This window comes from Panthera pardus, unplaced genomic scaffold (assembly GCF_024362965.1).
Source record: "Panthera pardus isolate Hobbes unplaced genomic scaffold, ASM2436296v1 HiC_scaffold_24, whole genome shotgun sequence".
In the NCBI taxonomy this organism is placed as follows: Eukaryota; Metazoa; Chordata; class Mammalia; order Carnivora; family Felidae; genus Panthera; species Panthera pardus.
This window is the reverse complement of record NW_026526810.1, coordinates 90,432,571-90,452,778: the sequence shown is the minus strand read 5'-3', so window position 1 is coordinate 90,452,778 and position 20,208 is coordinate 90,432,571. Positions and strand designations below refer to the sequence as shown.

General features: G+C 35.0%; 1 protein-coding gene across 4 annotated transcripts in view; it reads left to right on the top strand.

The window, feature by feature from the left end:
* Window positions 1–20,208, top strand: part of MAP4K5 (mitogen-activated protein kinase kinase kinase kinase 5) — a 110,066-nt gene that overhangs the window by 28,894 nt on the left and 60,964 nt on the right. For all 4 annotated transcript variants that reach the window (XM_053889400.1, XM_019451855.2, XM_053889401.1 and 1 more), the window contains 2 exons: window positions 18,961–19,051; window positions 19,557–19,621. In XM_053889400.1, the coding sequence (XP_053745375.1) occupies window positions 18,961–19,051; window positions 19,557–19,621 (156 nt within the window). The remainder of the gene's footprint in view (window positions 1–18,960; window positions 19,052–19,556; window positions 19,622–20,208) is intronic.

The following is a 20,208-nucleotide window of genomic DNA, read 5'->3' as shown; positions in this document are numbered from 1 at the left end:
TCTTTATCATCTTCTCTACCCTCCTGGTCTCCCTGTTTCCTCTCCCACACCTCCCATCTGCCACCATCTAGTTTCCACAAGGCCACCGGAGTGATAGTGATCCTTTAAACACAAATCAGATCATAGTGCTCTCCTGCTTAAAACCTCGCTGAAGCTTTCAAATCCACTTAAAATAATATTCACATTTTTAACGTTGCTTATAAAACCCTACATGATTTGCCTTGTCTACTCTGAGCTCATCATGTATCTTTTTCCTTTCTCTACTCTGCTTCCATTTTCTTTTTATTTAAACAGTCCAAAATTAAACTAAATCCTACCTGAAGTACTATGTTTCATGATCTTTTGAGGAGAAGGCTTCTGGTCATTTACATCTCATCTTAAAAGTCATGTCATCAGAGGGACCAATTTCTGACTACCTAATCTAAAGGTAGCCCTTGTTATTTTAGTTCTCCGCATAGGACATGTGAGTGCCTGATGCTTTCCATATATATATATATATATGTATTTGTGTAATAAATATAAATAAATATGTAGTAGTTTCTCTTGATTGTTTTATTTCAGCATCTGAAACAGTATAATATAGCGCATTATATATATCAGTATATATATATATAATATATATATATACTGATATATATATCAGTAAATAGTCTTTGTAGAAATGAATATTATAAATGTCTTTCTTCTGCCTTTGAATAAGAATGGCCAATTGACTAGACTGATCAGAGTTGTCTGATACAATTTGAGCTTGCTATAAGAAGAAAGTCTAAGCTATTCCAGTGTTCTCCATGAGACCAACTGTTGTGTAGACTTACAGTGTAAAAAAATAAAAAAAAAAATAAAAAAAAAAATGACCAGTTGACTAGATACAGAACTATTTATATCCCACATTCTTCTTCTACCCTCAAAAGTCTATAGACATTTTCTCTGTGTATGTTAGGGAAAACTGTAAGGCCATCTTGGTACTTATCCTCTGTAGGTCTTGCCTGATTGTTTGTGGCACTAATACTGCTTATCTTCTATAAGCTGTGATGTTCAGTTTTAGTATATGTGCTGCTGAAGCGAGCACTAAGCTGTGATGTTCAGAAAATAAGGACTTAATATTTATTATATCTTCAGAGATCAATTTATGATTAATAGCAATTTTAGTAAATTTAGTAAATAACAACTATAAGTTTTTCTTATACTTTAAATATGCACTTTTCATTTTAGTAAATAGTTTCATTTGTTTTCATCATCTGTGCTTTAGAATTTTAGGAATTAATCTGTTTGTGACTGAGATTTTATTCATGGGGGTTGTTTCATTATATTTTATTTGTGAATTGTTTTCTTTTGTATTTTGCTTCTTTTTAAAAAATGTTTTCATGTTGAGCACAGATTTGTGCATCCTTTTTTTTTTCAAGCATTTTTAGTAAAGCCAAAGTAGATGATGTCTTTCACATTTTTGGAACAGACTTAAGGGAATGATTAGGTAAAAAATATGATGGTATGCTAATGAATTTTCCCAGCATTCAGTTCAGATACGTCAAATAATTCTGGAGACAGCTGTATTTCAGAAATGAATTCTTCACTGAGCAGCTTTTTAAAAAAATTGCACTAAAGCCAGTATAATACAAAAGTGCTTCCTTGTATTGATATAACAGATGAGCTGGTTTAGAATTGTATTTAGACATGAAAAGATAATTATTTGCCAGTATGACTTAGAAAAACTTACGTCTGTCTGGTAAAACATAAACAAGACTTTTTTTCTTAAGTAAATGATATTCCAGCTGTAAACTTAATAATACTTTTTACCCCAGGTGAAAATAGATTATTGAAGTTTATACTAATAGTAGAGTTCTGAATTTTATTACAGATTTACTGGCTTTCCTGGCACAATTTAATTTTGTAATATTATATTTAAAATTTTACTGAAACAGATTGCTTTTGTAACTCTTTCTAATACTCATAAAAATTCTAAAGTGAAACTTAGAGTTAAAAATAATAATAGATTAGCACAGAAAAAAAATTTTTTTTAATTAGCCACAAAATTAGTAGAAAAAGAAAATGTCAGCATTCCTTCCTATGTCTCTATATTTTTGTTGCCCCTTGTGTACACAGGCAAATGATTATTTTTAAGAATGATTAAATCATTTCTATATATCATTAGAAATGTATTAAATATTTATTTAATATTTATTATTAAATAGTAGATACTTATTAAATATGGGCACCATCTTACAAATGGTGACATTCAAATAAAGTTGGACTTACTAGTGATTAGTATTGAAAATAAACAATACTGATGATACCATTTTGAGTTTTAGTTTCATTTTCCATCTCTTTGTTCAGACATAAGGACTGCCCTAGAAAAGCAGGCAGATATTATGATGATGCATGTTACCATGTTTTCCTGTCTGTGTCTGAATTTCAGCCTTCCCGCTAACTCATTTTACAGATGCACGTTTTGCTCAACAAGTCTGTAGCTAGTGGCAGCCGACAGCCAGAACAGAAGCAAGATTCCTGGGAAAGCTGGTCATCAGAATCCTACTTTCCCTTCCCCTCATTCTCTTCTCACATTACCTCTCATTTCTGGTGAAACTAAATAGTAGTATTTTAAAGTTATGCACATTATAGTTTGTTAAAAAACTTGAACAACTCAGTAGCAAAAACAATCCCAAATGATCTGATTTAAAAATGGGCAAAGGCTATGAATAGACATTTTTCCAAAGAATACATACAGATGGCCAACAGACACATGAAAACAGGTTCAGCATCACTAATCATCAGGGAAATGCAAATCAAAATCACAATGAGATATCACCTCACACCTGTTAGAATGACTCTTCTCAAAAAGATAAGAAGCATTGGTGAGGATGTGGGGAAAAGAGAACCTTGTGCACTGTTGGTAGAAATTAAACTGGTACAGGCACTCTGGAAAACAGTGTTGAGTTTCCTCAGAAAGTTAAAAATAGAAACCATCATATGATATAGCAGTTCCACTTCTGGATATTCATCCGAAGAAAATGAAGACACTAATTCAAAAAGATACATGCACCTCCATGCTCATTACGGCAGTTTTTACAGTAGCCAAGATGTATATGGAAATAGCCTAAGTATGCATCCATAGATGAATGGGTAAAGAAGGGGTGTGTGTGTGTGTGTGTGTGTGTGTGTGTGTGTGTGTGTGTGAGAGAGAGAGAGAGAGAGAGAGAGAAAAGAATGAAGTCTTGCCATTTGAGACAACATGGATGGACCTAGAGGGTGTTAAGCTAAGTGCAATAAGTCAGAGAAAGACAAATGCCTTATGGTCTCACAGGTGAAATCGAAATGAAAACAAAAACCAAGTTCATAGATACAGAGAACAAATTGGTGGCTGCCAGAGATGGGGGGGTAGGGGTGGGGATAGGTGAAATTGGTAAAGGGAGCCAAAAGGTACAAAATTCCAGTTATAAAATAAGTCATGAGATGTAACGTACAGCATGGTGACTGTAGTTAGTAATACTATAATAATGTTGTATGTCAGTCACACTTCAATTAAAACAAAGCAAAACTGTGAGCCTTGCTTACAACGATGGGATGTAATAAAATCATTGCCCAAGGTGATTAACGCATAATAATTGTTTATGTGCTTGTTTTTTAAAATGCTGAATTGGAAATGTTCATGAAACAATTCAGTATTTTAAAATAAAATGACAAATGTATTTCATAATTTAGTCAGTGTTCAAAATGAATAGGAATCTTTATCCTTTTTTTAAGTTTAGTTTTGAGAGAGAGAATGCTAGCAGGGAGGGGCAGAGAGAGGGAGACACAGAATCCAAAGAAAGCCGGCTCCAGCACAGAGCTGTCAGCACAGAGCCCGCTGTGGGGCTTCATCCCATGAACCGTGAGATCATGACCTGAGCTGAAGTCAGATGCTTAACTGACTGAGCCACCCAGACGCCCCAGAATCTTTATCTTTGAATAAATGTTTACCATTTTACTCAGTTTTTAAATAATACTTCATCTTGTTTCCTGGAAGTATAAGCAGAGCAAGTAAATTTTTAAAAAATCAAAAAGTATATAAAGATTTAAACAACCGTCTTAGTTTGCCTTGTCAGTGTTCTCTTTTTAAATTTTGTTTAAGTTTATTCATTTTTGAGAGAGAGACAGAACATGAGCAGGAGAAGGGCAGAGAGCCAGAGCAGGCTCCCGGCTCCGAGCTGTCAGCACAGAGCCCGACGGGCTCGAACTCATGAACCGTGAGATCATGGCCTGAACTGAAGTAGGACGCTTAACTGACTGAGCCACCCAGGTGTCCCTGCCTTGTTAATGTTCTTGAAAGAAATCCCAAAGTAGGAGCTTTGGCCAAATAGGACACATGTCAGCTATTCTGGTTAAGTGGTATGTCTTTGCTTTTTAGTATTTAACTTCTGTTTTAAAATCTAAGAATTTTGATTTTTCAAAATTATCTGTGAAATTAAATATTAAGTTAATATTACTTAATAAGTATCTTGTCTTCCCTCTTTGGAAAGTTCAAGTCTGAATTGGTAGAAAAGTTAAGTTGAGGTCCCAAATGCTACCAGTTTTTTTTGGTGGGGGGAGGGAAGCTTTAAATAATAGATACAGAAAGCTAATAAAGGCTAAATAGACATTTTTTGCCATTTTATAAGTAGAATTCACTTTGTAATGCTAGGGTACTCAATTTCAATTAGATCCCAGTTTGCTTCTTGAACACAAGATGATGTTGAAATGAAGATACTTTTTGTTACTATGTAATTTGAAAGGTGAACGAACTTCAGTGGCTGATTCCAAATTTGTGAATTTAAAACTTATAGAGATTTTCCCTCTAGATGAGTTTTCAGAGTCTAAGAAAATTTTTTGTTAGAAATGACTATTGTATTTACATTCTGTGTTCATTTTTCTCAGTGGAAAAAAACTCCTTATTACCAACAAAAACAAATCAACAAGGTGTTGGAATATTATCTGACAGGATATTGAGCATTGAGTTAATCAGTTTTCTGGAAGTGATACTATTAATGTATTAGCTATACAGTAAAATCAGTTTTCCCTTTGGTATCTGTATTTCACATTGTTTTCATTTCATAAATGCAGAAACATATTTAGTACTTAACCTGTGCAAAAAGCTTTTCCATTGCTAAGTATTATAAATATTAAGAGAGCTACTTTTTGTATTGTAATTTTATTATAAATGATACGAAAAGTTTTAGGTTACCAGATTTTTATTTTTAAAACACATAATTGAAAACAATATTTTTAAATACTTGGATATCCAACCATAGTGAAATGGTTAAATAAATTAGGCTATATTCACATAATTTTAAATTATTTTTATTATGATAAAAGTACCTGTTTTAAGCTTTACCATCTTAACCATTTTTAAGCTTATAGTTTAATGATGTTAAGTATATTTACATTGTTGTGAAACAGATCTCTGGAACTTTTTCATCTTGTAGATTGAAAGTCCATATCCATTAAACATTGTTCCCCTTCCACCGGCTCCTGCTGACCACCATCTCCATTCTTTATTGATAATTTTGATTGCTTTAGATACCTCCTATAATTGAAATCATACAGTGTTTGTCCTGTTGTGAGCAGCTTATTTCCCTTGGCGTAATATCCTTGAGGTTCATCCATGTTGCAGTATGTGACAGGATTTCCTTCCTTTTTTAAAGGCAGCATAGTATTCTGCTGTATGTATACGCTATGTTTGGTTTATCCATTTATCCATTTGTTGATGGACATTTGGGTTCCTTCTGTCTCTCAGCTATCATGATTCGTGCTGCTATGAACATGGGCATGCGAATATCTCTTTGATACTTGCTTTCAGTTTTTTTTTTGGGGGGGGGTATATACGTAGATGTAGGATTACTAGATGATATGGTGGTAAAAATTTTTTTTTTTATTTTTTAATATACGAAATTTATTGTCAAATTGGCTTCCATACAACACCCAGTGCTCATCCCAAAAAGTGCCCTCCTCAATACCCATCACCCACCCTCCCCTCCCTCCCACCCCCCATCAACCCTCAGTTTGTTCTCAGTTTTTAACAGTCTTTTATGCTTTGGCTCTCTCCCACTCTAACCTCTTTTTTTTTTTTTCCTTCCCCTCCCTCTCCCATGGGTTTCTGTTAAGTTTCTCAGGATCCACATAAGAGTGAAAACATATGGTATCTGTCTTTCTCTGTATGGCTTATTTCACTTAGCATCACACTCTCCAGTTCCATCCACGTTGCTACAAAAGGCCATATTTCATTTTTTCTCATTGCCACGTAGTATTCCATTGTGTATATAAACCACAATTTCTTTATCCATTCATCAGTTGATGGACATTTAGGCTCTTTCCACAATTTGGCTATTGTTGAGAGTGCTGCTATAAACATTGGGGTACAGGTGCCCCTATGCATCAGTACTCCTGTATCCTTTGGATAAATTCCTAGCAGTGCTAGATATGGTAGTAAATTTTTAATTTTTTGAGGAACTGCCATACTGTTTTCTGTAGTGATTGTACCAGTGTGCAGTACCGCCAATAGTACAGAATGGTTTCACCTTCTTCGTGTCCCTACTAACACTTGTTATTCTGTTTTTTTTTTTTAATAATAGCTTTCCTGATGGATGTGAGGTGACATCTCATGGTTTTGATTTGCATTTCTCTGATGGTTAGTGATGTTGAGCATCTTTTTATATGCTTGTTGACCATATATCCTCTTTGGGGAAATATCTATTCTTTTGCCCATTTTTTAATTGGGTTATTTATTTTTTGTTGAGTTGTAGGAATTTTTCGTATATTCTGGATATTAACCACTTACCAGATAAATGGTTTACAAATATTTTCACCCATTCCACAGGTTGTCTTTTCACTCTGTTGATTGTGTCCATGGATGAACAAAAATTTTTAAGTTTGACATAGTCCCATTCATCTACTTTTGCCTTTGTTGCTTGTGCTTTTGGTGTCATATCTAAGAAAGCCTTGCCAAATCCAATGTCAGGAAGTTTTCCTCTAAGAGTTTTATAATTTTGAGTCTTACATTTTGATCTTTAATTCATTTTGAATTGGTTTTTGTACATATATGAGGGTCAAACTCCATTCTTTTGTATGAAGATACTCGGTTTTCCCAATACTATTTGTTGAAATGACTCTCTTTTCCTCTTTGAGTGGTCTTTGGCACTCTTGTCAAAGATCATTTGACCATAATTGTGTGGGTTTATTTTTGGGCTCTCCACTCTACCATTGATCTTTATGTCTGCCTTCACAAAGTAGCATGCTGTTGTTATTACTGTGGCTTTGTAATGTGTTTTGGAATCTGGAAGTGTGAGTTTTCCAACTTTGTCAAAATTATTTGTGGTCCCTTGAGATTCCATATGAATTTTAAGATGATTTTTTCCCGTATCTCCCAAGAAAATGCTACTGGGATTTTGATACAGATTACATTGAATCTGTAGATTGCTTTGGGTATTTTATTGACATCTTAACAGTAGTAAATTATCTTATTCCTGAACATGAGCTGTCTTTCTGTTTGTGTCATCTTTAATTTCTTTCAGCAATGTTTTGTAGTTTTCAGTGTACTTTACCTCCTAGGTCATGTTCATTCCTAAGTATGTTATTCTTTTTGATGCTATTGTAAATAGAATTGTTTTCTTAATTTCCTTTTCTGATTATTCATTATTAATGTATAGAAACCCAACTGATTTTTTTGTGTTGAATTTGTATCTTACAGCTTTGCTGAATTTGTTTATTCTAAAAGTTTTTTTGTGGAATCTTTAGAGTTTCTACATATAAGATCATATCATGTGCAAACCAATAATTTTACTTCTTCCTTTCCAACTTGGATGCCTTTTAAATGATTTTTAGTGACACAATGTTTACAAAATAGGTTGTGAAACTGTAGAGTAGGAGTCCCAATTTGTGTATATGGTAGGAGAAACCTTAAATATTTTATAGGACTGGAAGAAGACATCAAAATGTGAATGGTAAATGTCTCTGGATAGTGAATTTATGGGTAAATTTTATTTTATTCTTTATATTTTTCCACATTGACTAGACTATTGTAAGATAACAATATTAATGTGATACAATAATATGAAATAAAAGAGAAGTTTTATTTACTTTTAAAGTCATTTCCATTATTGATACACATATAGAACTAGACATGTTTCTGATAGTTTTCTGTGAATATTTATTAATAGAAGATTAAAGTAGGAAATATGAACAGTACTTTTAGTGGAAATATGAGAGATAGGAAAAGCATAAACCAATTGTTATTTGCTGAAATAACGATTGGTAAATCTTGTTTCACTTTTTGTGGAAATATTAAAATATGCTAAACTTAGTGAAAGTTCAATATGTAACATTAAAGAATATTTTGATGGTATTAGTCAAGGTTATAGCCCTCTCCAAAACATGGTCACATGAAGGAACAGAGTTTTAGGGGTTTAAGAGACAGAATAGGTTTGGGGCTCTGGAGATAGATTGCTAGGGTTCTAAACATTGTCCACCACTTAATAACTGCATAACTTCAGACAGCTTACTAGGAATTATAATAGTCATTCTATTAAGGGAAGGAGGGTGGATGAAAATCACCTGTGGAACATTTAAAAAATAAACATTCCTACCTTCAAAAACTCCACCTTCAGAATATATCCAGACTTAATTTTCTCATCACTTTCTTTGCTGCCACTTTGGTCTAAGCCACTTCAACTTTAGCATGAGTTATCTCAATGATCATTCTGCTTTAGGCCTTATGATATCAACACCCCCCCAACTTTTTCCCTCCCCACCCCCCTTAGGCTATATTGAATCTGTTCTCAACACATCTGTTCAGAAGCAATCCTTCTGAAACCAAGATACTATACTCTATTGCTCAAAAATCTCAGAGGCTTGCATCTTGCTTGGATTAAAATCCAAGGTCCTTATGATAATGGCTGAAAAGGCTATTTTTGATCTGGCCTTCTAATCCTTCGCTCATCTCATCTTCTACCACTGTTGTGGTTCACTTCAGAAACACTGGGCTTCTCTCTGTTTTCTAATGTGCCAGACACACTCCTGCTATAAAACTTGTATATTTGCTGTTCCTTATGTCTAGAATACTATTCTCATAGGGATCTATTTGACCTACTTCTTCACTACATTCATCTATATCCTCAAATACTATATATATCTTATATATCCTATATATATATGGATATATATATATATAGGATATATATATACACACACACTAAATGTATATATTGTAGCCTATAAATACTATATATATCCTATATACTCAAATACTATATATATATATATATATATATGTATATATATATATATATATGCTCTATATTCTCAAATGCTATATATATTCTGTATAGGATATATATATGCCATATGTATATATATATGCTATGTATATATGTGCCATATATGTGTGTGTATACACACACATATATCCTATACTATATCACAATACTATATATATTCCATATAGGATATATATATAGTATTTGAGGATACATATATTCTATATAGGATATCCTATATACAGGATATATATATATCCTATACTATAACTATATCACAATACTATGTATATTCTATATAGGGTATGTATAGTATTTGAGGATGTAGAGTATATATAGTATTTGAGTATATAGGATATTATATAGTATTATAGCATATAATGCTTGTTGACCATATATCCTCTTTGGGGAAATATCTATTCTTTTGCCCATTTTTTAATTGGGTTATTTATTTTTTGTTGAGTTGTAGGAATTAGTTCTACAGTATAAGGTATATAAGTATAAGGTAGCATATATCATATATATATATATATATATATATATATATATATATATATATATATATCTCCTATATCCTACTATTCTCACAGGGATCTATTTGACCTACTCCCTCACTATATTCATCTGTATTCCTCAAATATCACCCTACTAGAAAGGCCTTTCCAACCATTCAGTCTTAGTATGGGTAAACTAGAAATAAACTTGCCCATTGCCCAACCAATGACTATCAAAAAAATATTGCCTGTCTTGAATTGGAGTCGCACTGTGTGTGGCTTTAAAAACCTTAGTTTTTCAGTTTGTCTCCTAGGGTAGCACACTCAACCACCTAGCAGAAACAAGTGTAGTTTCTCAACTTTGACCCAAGCTTCAAAGAATTCCAATAGATAAAGTTCCAAGAAATAAGAGTTCAAAGTCAAACATCACAGAAGACACAAGGAATTAAGGTACCTTGAGCAAGAGCCAGCAGAAACAACAACAGAACATGAAGACATCAGATTTTGGAGTTATATACTCAATATATGATATGATTAGATAAATTAAAAAGTCATGAAAATATGAGTAAAAAGTAAACTGTTGGAAGGAGCAGATTTTTATTTTATTTATTTATTTATTTATTTATTTATTTATTTATTTATCACCCACCCCCCCACCCCCATCAACCCTCAGTTTGTTCTCAGTTTTTAAGAGTTTCTTATAGTTTGCCTCCCTCCCTCTCTAACTTTTCTTTCCCTTCCCCTCCCCCATGGTCTTCTGTTAAGTTTCTCAGGATCCACTCAAGAGTGAAAACATATGGTATCTGTCTTTCTCTATGAGACTTATTTCACTTAGCATAACACTCTCCAGTTCCATCCACGTTGCTACAAAAGGCCATATTTCATTCTCGTTGCTGCGTAGTATTCCATTGTGTATATAAACTACAATTTCTTTATCCATTCATCAGTTGATGGACATTTAGGCTCTTTCCATAATTTGGCTATTGTTGAAAGTACTGCTATAAACATTGGGGTACAAGTGCCCCTATGCATCAGCACTCCTGTATCCCTTGGGTAAATTCCTAGTGGTGCTATTGCTGGGTCATAGGGTAGATCTATTTTTAATTTTTTGAGGAACCTCCACACTGTTTTCCAGAGCGGCTGCACCAGTTTGCATTCCCACCAACAGTGCAAGAGTGTTCCCGTTCAGGAACAGATTTTTAAAAGAACCAAATTGATCTTCTAGAAATGAAAAATCATTACAAATTTAACATTCAACAGATGTAACAAGTTAGACATAGCTGAAGAGGCAATGAAGAAACTGTGCAAAATATAGCAAGCACAGAGAAGCAGACAAAAAATAAGAAAATGTAAAATACATGGAAGATAGAGTGAAAAGATTTAACAGAGATCTAATCAGAGTAGGGCTACATTTGGGCAAAGGGAATGTTTGAAGCATTTATTGTGAAAAATTTTCCAGAACTGACAGGAAACACCAAATATTTAAGAATTCCAACCAGAAAAAAATTTTTTTAAAAGTGCACATTTGCATATGTCATGGTGAAACTGCAAAATACTGAAGACAGAAAATCTTTAAATCAACTAGAGAAGACATTATAGAAGAAGGACTATTAAGACTTAACAGTGACTTACCAAAACAATGAAGGTAGAAGACAGTGGATATCTTCAAAGAACTAAGAGGACTATAAACCTAGAATTGTACATCCAATGAAGATACCTTTTAATAATGAAGGCAGGATAAAGGCATTTTCATACAGAAGCTAACCATGTTTGTCACCAATAGAAACTCACTAAGGGAAATTCTAAAAGGTAAACATTAAGCAGAAGGAATGTGATACCAGATGGTAAGTCTGAGATGCAAAAAGTAAGAAGAGCAAAGAAAGTGATTAAATATGAGTAAATTTCAAAAAACTAAAGCATACCTATATACAAAATGATAATGAAGATGATCTTTGCGAGAAAAGAACTAATATTCTGGCCAACAATAGAATGAGTTGGGAAGAGGTAATAGAGTTAAAGCATTCCAATGTTATTGTATTGTTTGAAAGGGGGAGTAAAGATAGGAATTATATGTAGTCTTTACCAAGGAAAATATGCACATTAAAGTTTCTAGGGTAGCTTCTGAAGAATAGAAATAGTTTCTTTTCCAAACTGTTAGTGGGCGGTGAGTGGGTGTGGGAGAAAAAAACAAAACCAACCAACCAAACAAAAAACTCTAGCTTTTGAATATATTCCCTAGAAGTCAACAGTTATTCCTGGATTTAATCTCTTCCTTGCTCTGACTTATATAGTTTTTAGCTCATGCTGTGTTGACATTCTAATCATAGGCCACACCTCAATAAGGAGTCCTCTCCTTAACAGAGTTGATTGTACTTCTTTTGCTGGAAAGAGGAACATTACAGTAAATATATTGCCAGGGGCCTGGGAATTATCTGATCTACACCCAGATATTCCCATTCCACTTGTCAGGGCCCCCCCCCCCCTCTTTTTTTTTAAACCCATTGCAGTTGCAAAGTCAGCTGAGGGTATGATGTCATGATTCAGCAATTCCAAAGATGACTTTCTGATTTGGGCTGTTAGGATTTCATAATGGTGCTTTTTCTCTCTATGCCTTGGGCCAGATGTTCTAGAAATTAGCATTGTCCTTTTATTGCTGTGTTGCTAAAGGAACCATACTATAGCTCAACTTTAAGCCCTTTAAATTACTGTAGATCAGCAGCTGCTCATGTAATTATAGATACTGGTTTAATTGATGACCTCGGTATTAAATCCATGATTTGCTACCATATTATTTGAGGGAGCATGCAGTGAATCTTATTGCTGCCTTTCATTTTGTCACAACCAGATTTTTAATACCTAATACCTTCCCTTCTTTCTTATTTTTCTAAGGGGGCATGATTAAAAGGGGGCTTTTAATCATTTCCCAAGTTCTATCTTTTAGGACCTGTTTGGTTGCAAGAAACCCTTAAAAGAATATTGAATCCAGGTATAATCCAGAGGACTCTTACACGAAGAGTGCAACCAGTTTACTCCTGTTTATTTCCAGAATGTGAATGCCTGTGCTTTTTATGTCAACCAGTGCATCCTATAGAGTTCTAGTGTATTGCCTTCCAAGGCTTCTCTTCTTTCCTTATGTTTTTAGAAATGCCTTAAATGTGGTGTTAACAAAAGTCCAACCTGATCCTAATCTTAATGGACTGATTATAGCAGAAGTAGCTGGTAGCTGAATAAACACTGACATTGGCTAATTGTATTCAAAACTAAGAAGCTGAAAGCAAAAATCAACCACCTAAGTGACCCCAGGTATTAAGACTACATTTTTTTTTTTATAGAGTAGTCTGTTGGAGGGAATGGGCTGCTCAATCCACTTAAAAACTGTAGTTGAGGGGTACCTGGGTGGCTCAGTCAGTTAAGCGTTCAACTCTTGATTTTTGGCTCGGGTCATGATCTTGCAGTTTGTGAGTTCGAGCCTCAAGTCTGGCTCTGCACTGTCAGTGTAGAACCTGCTTGGGATTCTCTCTTACCACCCCCCTCGCTGCCCCTCCCCCCCTCAAAATAAGTAAATAAACTTTAAAAACAAAACTTAAAAAAAATGGTAGTTTAGGGTTGTAGTATGATGATAGACAGGAGATGGCTTAGGAACAAGGGACAGCAGTAGAGTTTCTCCCTCTTTAAAACTTGGGTTTTAGGACATTGCAGTGCTTGTTGTCCTTATTACCAAATCTATCTTTGAATATTAGCCTTGCAACACTGGTAGAGGTTGCAATCACTGCGCTGGTGGTCACTGAACATTCTAACCGGGAACCCTAATGCAACACTTAAAAAAATTAAAAATGCAAATCCCAGTGTCAGTACCATCTAGAACCAGAATGAAATAACCAATACCTGCACTGTCCATTTCTTCTTTATAGCTACCTTCCAGGATTCAGGCCAATCTTAAGAGCACTAAGAAACAGGACTCATTCCAGTGTCAACCATCCCAGACACACAGCTTCCATCCTTCTCTCGTTGGATCACTTTTTTGGCTAAAGAGGGCCACTCTTTTCCTAGGAGTATGAGGCTGAGTTCCTTCAGACAGCCAACCAGCCAGACATAATCACCCACCCTTAAAAGAGTCTAAGGTTATAAGTTTCTGGTCTCGGTGGTCAGCTATCTGATCCAGCTATCTCTGCCTGTGCTTTGGCACACATTCAAGCTCTAGTGGATCTTTCCCTTCCTATATAAAGATGTACTCATAAGCCAGGTTTTCAGTACATCTCTAGTAACCTTAGCCACCGTCATTCATAGACTCTAATATTCCACTTTTAATGTGATTCTGCTGATTACCAATGACTTAGTCTCCATGGTTCAAATTTTACAGAGACCAAATATAATTAGCTCATCTCATTTCTTTTAGGTCAGTTGTCCACCTCTGTGCCTTCAGCAAGTAGAAGATCACATGACACAAATTGTAGTTCTTGATGCATAGAGGTCAGTTTTCTTAGGAGGGCTATGGAGAGGCTGCCAGAGGTTAGTCCCTTAGAAAAGAAGTGTCATTAACACAAATAGAAAGTCCAAAGAGAAAATTGATTTTTAAAAGAAGATACTGGTATCTTGGGACATATTAAATTCAGGGGGCTAGCAAGACCTCCAGAAGGAAATAACAGGTACTTAGTCAAAACTGCAGACATGGGGCTCTGTATTTCTCAGCTAGTCTCATCTTCACATTGCCTAAGTATGAAGAATAAAACTTCTCTTTTTTGAGAAAGTAAACTCCTCAAAACCCATTTATACATGAACAACAGAGCTGGAACCTCTAGGCCTGAAGCGTCTGAATCCAGTGGATTTTATGGTATATATCAAGGAAAGGAAACAGTAGTCTGGCATCACCCAATCAGAAGAATAAAATAAACCCCAATTTAGATCATTTTGAAGAAGCTGATATAAGCCATCAAAGAATAGCTACTTCTGTAATAAATAACTACATTTAGCTTATCTGCCTTTCAGGATAGACTGCAGAAATATTATCTTTATGTAAGTCTGTTCCATGGTACAGTTTCAATTCAAAGAAGATTCTACCCCCTTTGCATTAAATCTTAAGACAATGGTGAATCAGATATACGAAGAATATATTCAAAAATAGAGTTTACTCACTAAATATATCAAAGAAGCCGCAGTCCTCAAACATCTGAGTTATTAATGACCTATTCTTGTGAACTCTAGTTTCCATCTACAACTGTAAAAAACTGTTGCTTAGCCTCACCAAGGCCCCACCTTTTTTTGGCGGAAAGCTCACATAGCTTCTGCTGAGACCACAGTTGTGGGGTGGACCTCACCTAAATTTCCCCAGGAAGTAGTGGTTTATTATTAGTATTAGTTCAGCCATATTATTGGCTTTTATAAGTCAGTTTAAGAATTTAGACACCATTAAGAAGTTAGGCATCATACCGGGTGTTATATATAGGGGATGAATCACTGATTATAGTACTATATGCTAACTAGGATATAAATTAAAAATAATTAAAATTAAAAAATAAAAGGACTTCACTGGAAAAAAACAAATTTTTTTAATGTTTATCATTTTTGAGAGAGAGAGGGAGAGACAGAGAGCAAACCGGGAAGGGGCAGAGAGAGAGGGAGACACAGAATCAGAAGCAGGCTCCAGGCTCTGAGCTGTCAGCACAGAGGCTGATGCAGGGCTCGAACTCACAGACCGCGAGATCATGACCTGAGCTATATATAACCCAACTGACTGAGGCACCCAGACACCCCTGGAAAAAAAACCTTTATATTATCTGTGGCTCTGCTCCCTTCCAGGGGCACAGGCAGTGGAAATTGCCCGTATGCAATTTTGTGTGTTCTGAAAAATGGTACAAGTATGGTTTAAAATGATCATAAGAGGGGCACCTAGGCCCCTGGGTGGCTCCGTTGAGCGTCTGACTTCAGCTCAGGTCGTGGTCTCGAAGTTCATGAGTTCAAGCCCTACATCGGGCTCGCTGCTGTCAGCACAGAGCCTGCTTCAATCCTGTCACCCTCTCTCTCTCTGTCTAGCACCCATTTGCACTCTCAAAAATAATAAAGAAAAACATTTAAAAATAAAAAAATAAATAAAATCATAAGCATGTTTAGGCTACTGAGATGAAACATATTCTGTTTAAAATTTTATAAAAAAAAAAAAAAAGAAGTTAGGCATCATTTGTGAAGTTACTCCTGTGAGAAAATCTGTTCTAAATTCCAGACTTAACTGAAGCATTTTCAGCACAGTTCACATATGACTTCTGTGCACATTTAAAAGTGAGTAGACTGAGGGGCGCCTGGGTGGCTCAGTTAAGCGTCCAACTTTGGCTCAGGTCATGATCTCACAGTTTGTGAGTTCGAGCCCTGCATTAGCCTCTGTGCTGACAGCTCGGAGCCTGGAGCCTACTTCAGATTCTGTGTTTCCCTTTCTCTCTCTGCTCCTAGCCTGCTCACACACTCTCTCTCTCTCTCAAAAATAAACATTAAAAAAAAAAACAAAAACAAAAACGAGTAGACTGAAATCCAAAGAGTAGTATATATTAACAAAGTTAGGTGATTCTTTATTCTTCTTTCATGTGTCATTCAGAGCTTCCTAATAAAGTGAAGGATAAACTAGAATCTAGCCTGCTTGTTGGAGATTAGCATGTGTAAAGAATGTTTTAATGCTGTAATGGAAAAGGCACAAGTAGAGGAGTGAGATACAAGGAGAAACAATATTCTGGTGCCCAGGAGCAGACATAGACAGTCTGTGCACCTTGCTGAGCAGGCTTTTTACTGTAATTTGCAGGCTTTACTCCCTACTTCTACATAAATTGATAATGGGAAACACAGATCATCATCTGTTTTAGATTATCTCCATTAAGCCCCTTCTACTGGCAGATGATTATGAAATAGGGTGTTTTGTTTTTGTTTTTGTTTTTGTTTTAGAGTGAAATCTTGCCTTTTACAACAACATGGATGGATCTAGAGGGTACAATGCTAAGTGAAATAAGTCAGAGAAAGACAAATACCATATAATTTCACTCATATCTGGAATTTAAGAAATAAATGAACAAAGAAACAAAAAAACCAGACTTAACTATAGAGACAAACTGATGGTTACCAGAGGGGAGGTGGGTGACATAGGTGAAAGGGATTAAGAGCACAGTTATCATGATGAGCAGTGAGTAATGTATAGAATTGTTGAATCACTATATTGTATACCTGTGTACAGAATTGTTCACTGTGTACACTGTGTTGTATACCTGAAACTAACATAATGCTGTATGTTAACTAGAATTAAGATAAAAACTTGAAAAAAAAAAGACTACTGTACAAAATGAAGTTTGATGGTATGGTGACAATACCATTTTAGGTGGTGTTCCCATAATAATTACGAAATTCCCATATCTAACCTGTATTTCATTTTTTAATTTTTTTTTTTTAATGTTTATTATTTTGAGAGACAGAGCAAGTGAGAGAGAGAGACCACTAGCCGGGAAGGGGCAGAGAGAGAGGGAGACAGAATATGAAGCAGGCTCCAGGCCCTGAGCTCTTAGCACAGAGCCGGATGTGGGGCTTGAACTCACTGAGAGGTCATGACCTGAGCCAAACTAAGATGCTTAACCAACTGAGCCACCCAGGCATTCCTAACAAGTATTTCATTTTGTTAACTTTTCCTGTATAACTCAAACAAGAGTGTGATAAATTGGCAAACATGAATAAATTGGTAAATTTGTGATAAACATGATAAATTGGCAAACAAGTTTGTGATAAATTGGCAAATATGAATAAGAAGAAAGCGAAATTACTTTTTTTTAATGTTTATTTTTTAGAGAGCTCGTGAGCGGGGGAGGGGTGAGAGTGGGGGACAGAGAATCCAAAGTGGGCTCTGTGCTGACAGCAGACGCCGATGTGGGGCTCAAACTCACCAACTGCGAGATCATGATCTGAGCTGAAGTCAAGACGCTTAACCAATTGAACCACCCAGGTGCCCCTACTTTTTTTTTTTTTTTTAATTTAAATTTTAGTTAACATGCAATGCGGTATTGGTTTCAGGAGCAGAATTCACTGATTCACCACTTCCATACAACGCCTAGTGCTCGTCACAAGTGCTCTCCTTAATACCCATCACCCATCTAGCCCATCTCCCACCCACCTCCCTCCATCAGCCTTCAGTTCTCTATTGTTAAGAGTCTCTTGTGGTTTGTTTCCCTCTCCTCTCCCTCCCCCTCAACTCCCCATATGTACATCTGTTTTGTTTCTTAAATTCTGCGTGTCAGTGAAGTAAAAAAAATACAGGCTCGAAGGGGTACATTCACCCCAATGTTTATAGCAGCATTATCAACAATAGCCAAACTATGGAAAGAGCCCAGCTGATGAATGGATAAAGAAAATGTGGTATATATACAACGGAATATTACTTAACCATCAAAAAGAATGAAATCTTGGGCACCTGGGTGGCTCAGTTGTTAAGTGTCCGACTCTTGATTTTGGCTCAGGTCTTGATCTCATGGTTCTTGGGATCAAGCCCTGTGTTGGACTCTGTGCTGACAGCACAGAACCTGCTTGGGATTCTCTCTCTCTCTCTCTCTCTCTCTCTCTCTCTCTGACCCTACCCTGTTTGCATGCTCTCTCTCTCTCTCTCTCTCAAAATAAATAAACACTAAAAACAAAAGACAACAACAAAAAAAGAATGAAATCTTGCCATTTCGTGGCATGAACTAGAAAATATGGTAAGTGATAAGTCAAGCAGAGCAAAATTACTTTTAATTTTACTGCCTGGACATAAACATTGTGTAAGTTTTTTAAGATACTTCTTTCTTTATACATATGTATTTATATAATGTATATAAAATACCCCTTTTTTAACATAGCATGAACATATTTTCATATCAAAACATGTTTTAACTGCATTATATGTATAACTGTGCCATAAATTATTTACTCATTCTTCCATTATTAAGTCACATTGTAGAAAACATTTATCTCTGTGCACATCTCCTTCAGAAAAAAATTTTTTAAAGTGAAATTATGAGTTCGAAGATTTTGTGTATTTTTAAGGCTTCTGCTTCTTTAGAAAGAATGTAGCAGTTTATATTCCCAGTTTATATTCCCTTATATTGAGTATCTAATTCCTCATCTCTAACATTTACTGTAAAGTTTTCTTTTTTCCCATATATGACTCAAAACGTAACTTTGTTACTAAGTTTTATCATTTTGTTTTTCAGGAGATGATTTTTCTTTGATTCAACAAGAAATATTTATGGTTAAAGAATGTAAACATTGCAACATTGTTGCCTACTTTGGGAGCTATCTCAGGTAAAAAAAAACAACAACAACAACATCTGCTCTTCTTGAATTTTGCACTTCTTTACTACCACTCTCCCTGCCTTTCATGTAAATGATATTATACATATAAAATTTTAAAGTTATATTGTCTGAAGTTCTAAAATTTCTCAGGTTTTCTTGTAGTCTCCCCCGTTATATTAATAATGACATCTCCATTTATGCGTTTATACCTTATCTGACAATAAATATTATGAATGATTACAAGTGTTTTATCGCATAAAACTTATTCTAAACCATTTAAGATGGGAGCAAAACTGAAGTTACTCTGCTCTTCTGAATCTGGAAGAGAGACTGCCAGGGCAGTTTCCTGTTCCACCCTGTAATCCATTCTAAACCTTGGTGTGCTGAAGAGTGAAAGCCTTCAGGGTATTTCTTTCTTTTCTTTTCTTTTTTTTTTTTTTTTAATATAATTTATTGTAAGGGTATTTCAGTGATTGAGAATTACTAGCTAATATAATTTTCTTTCTCTTATTAGTCGAGAAAAACTGTGGATTTGTATGGAATACTGTGGTGGCGGATCACTTCAAGATATTTACCATGGTACTGTTCATTTGACTTTACATTTTAAAAACAAACTTTTGAGTTTAATGATTGTTGTTTTACATTTCTAGTTAACCAGGGATGTTGATGGGTACATATACCATTTTTACATTGTTGTATTCTGCTCCTGCAGTATTGCATAAAAGAAATCTAAACTTTATTTATTTATTTATTTATTTTGGTTTTTTAGTAAATTTTCTGAAACCTGATCTGAGAAATCCAGAAGTTCTTATACAGTCCAAATTTTGCTTTTTAGATGTAGTCTCTAGGAAATCTATGTGTGTCTAGGGAAGTATTTTATCTATATTTGAAACTGCCTCAATTTTTGTAAATAAGAATTGAATTACGGGTGGGAGGGAGGGCAGGGTGGGTGATGGATATTGAGGAGGGCACCTTTTGGGATGAGCACTGGGTGTTGTATGGAAACCAATTTGACAGTAAATTTCATATATTAAAAAAATAATAATAAATAAATAAATAAATAAATAAATAAAAAGAATTGAATTACAAAAGTTAACTCTCACATAAAAGATATTGTATATCTATCTTAGAAATCACTTAACCTAACTAAGCAAACAACTAGGTTT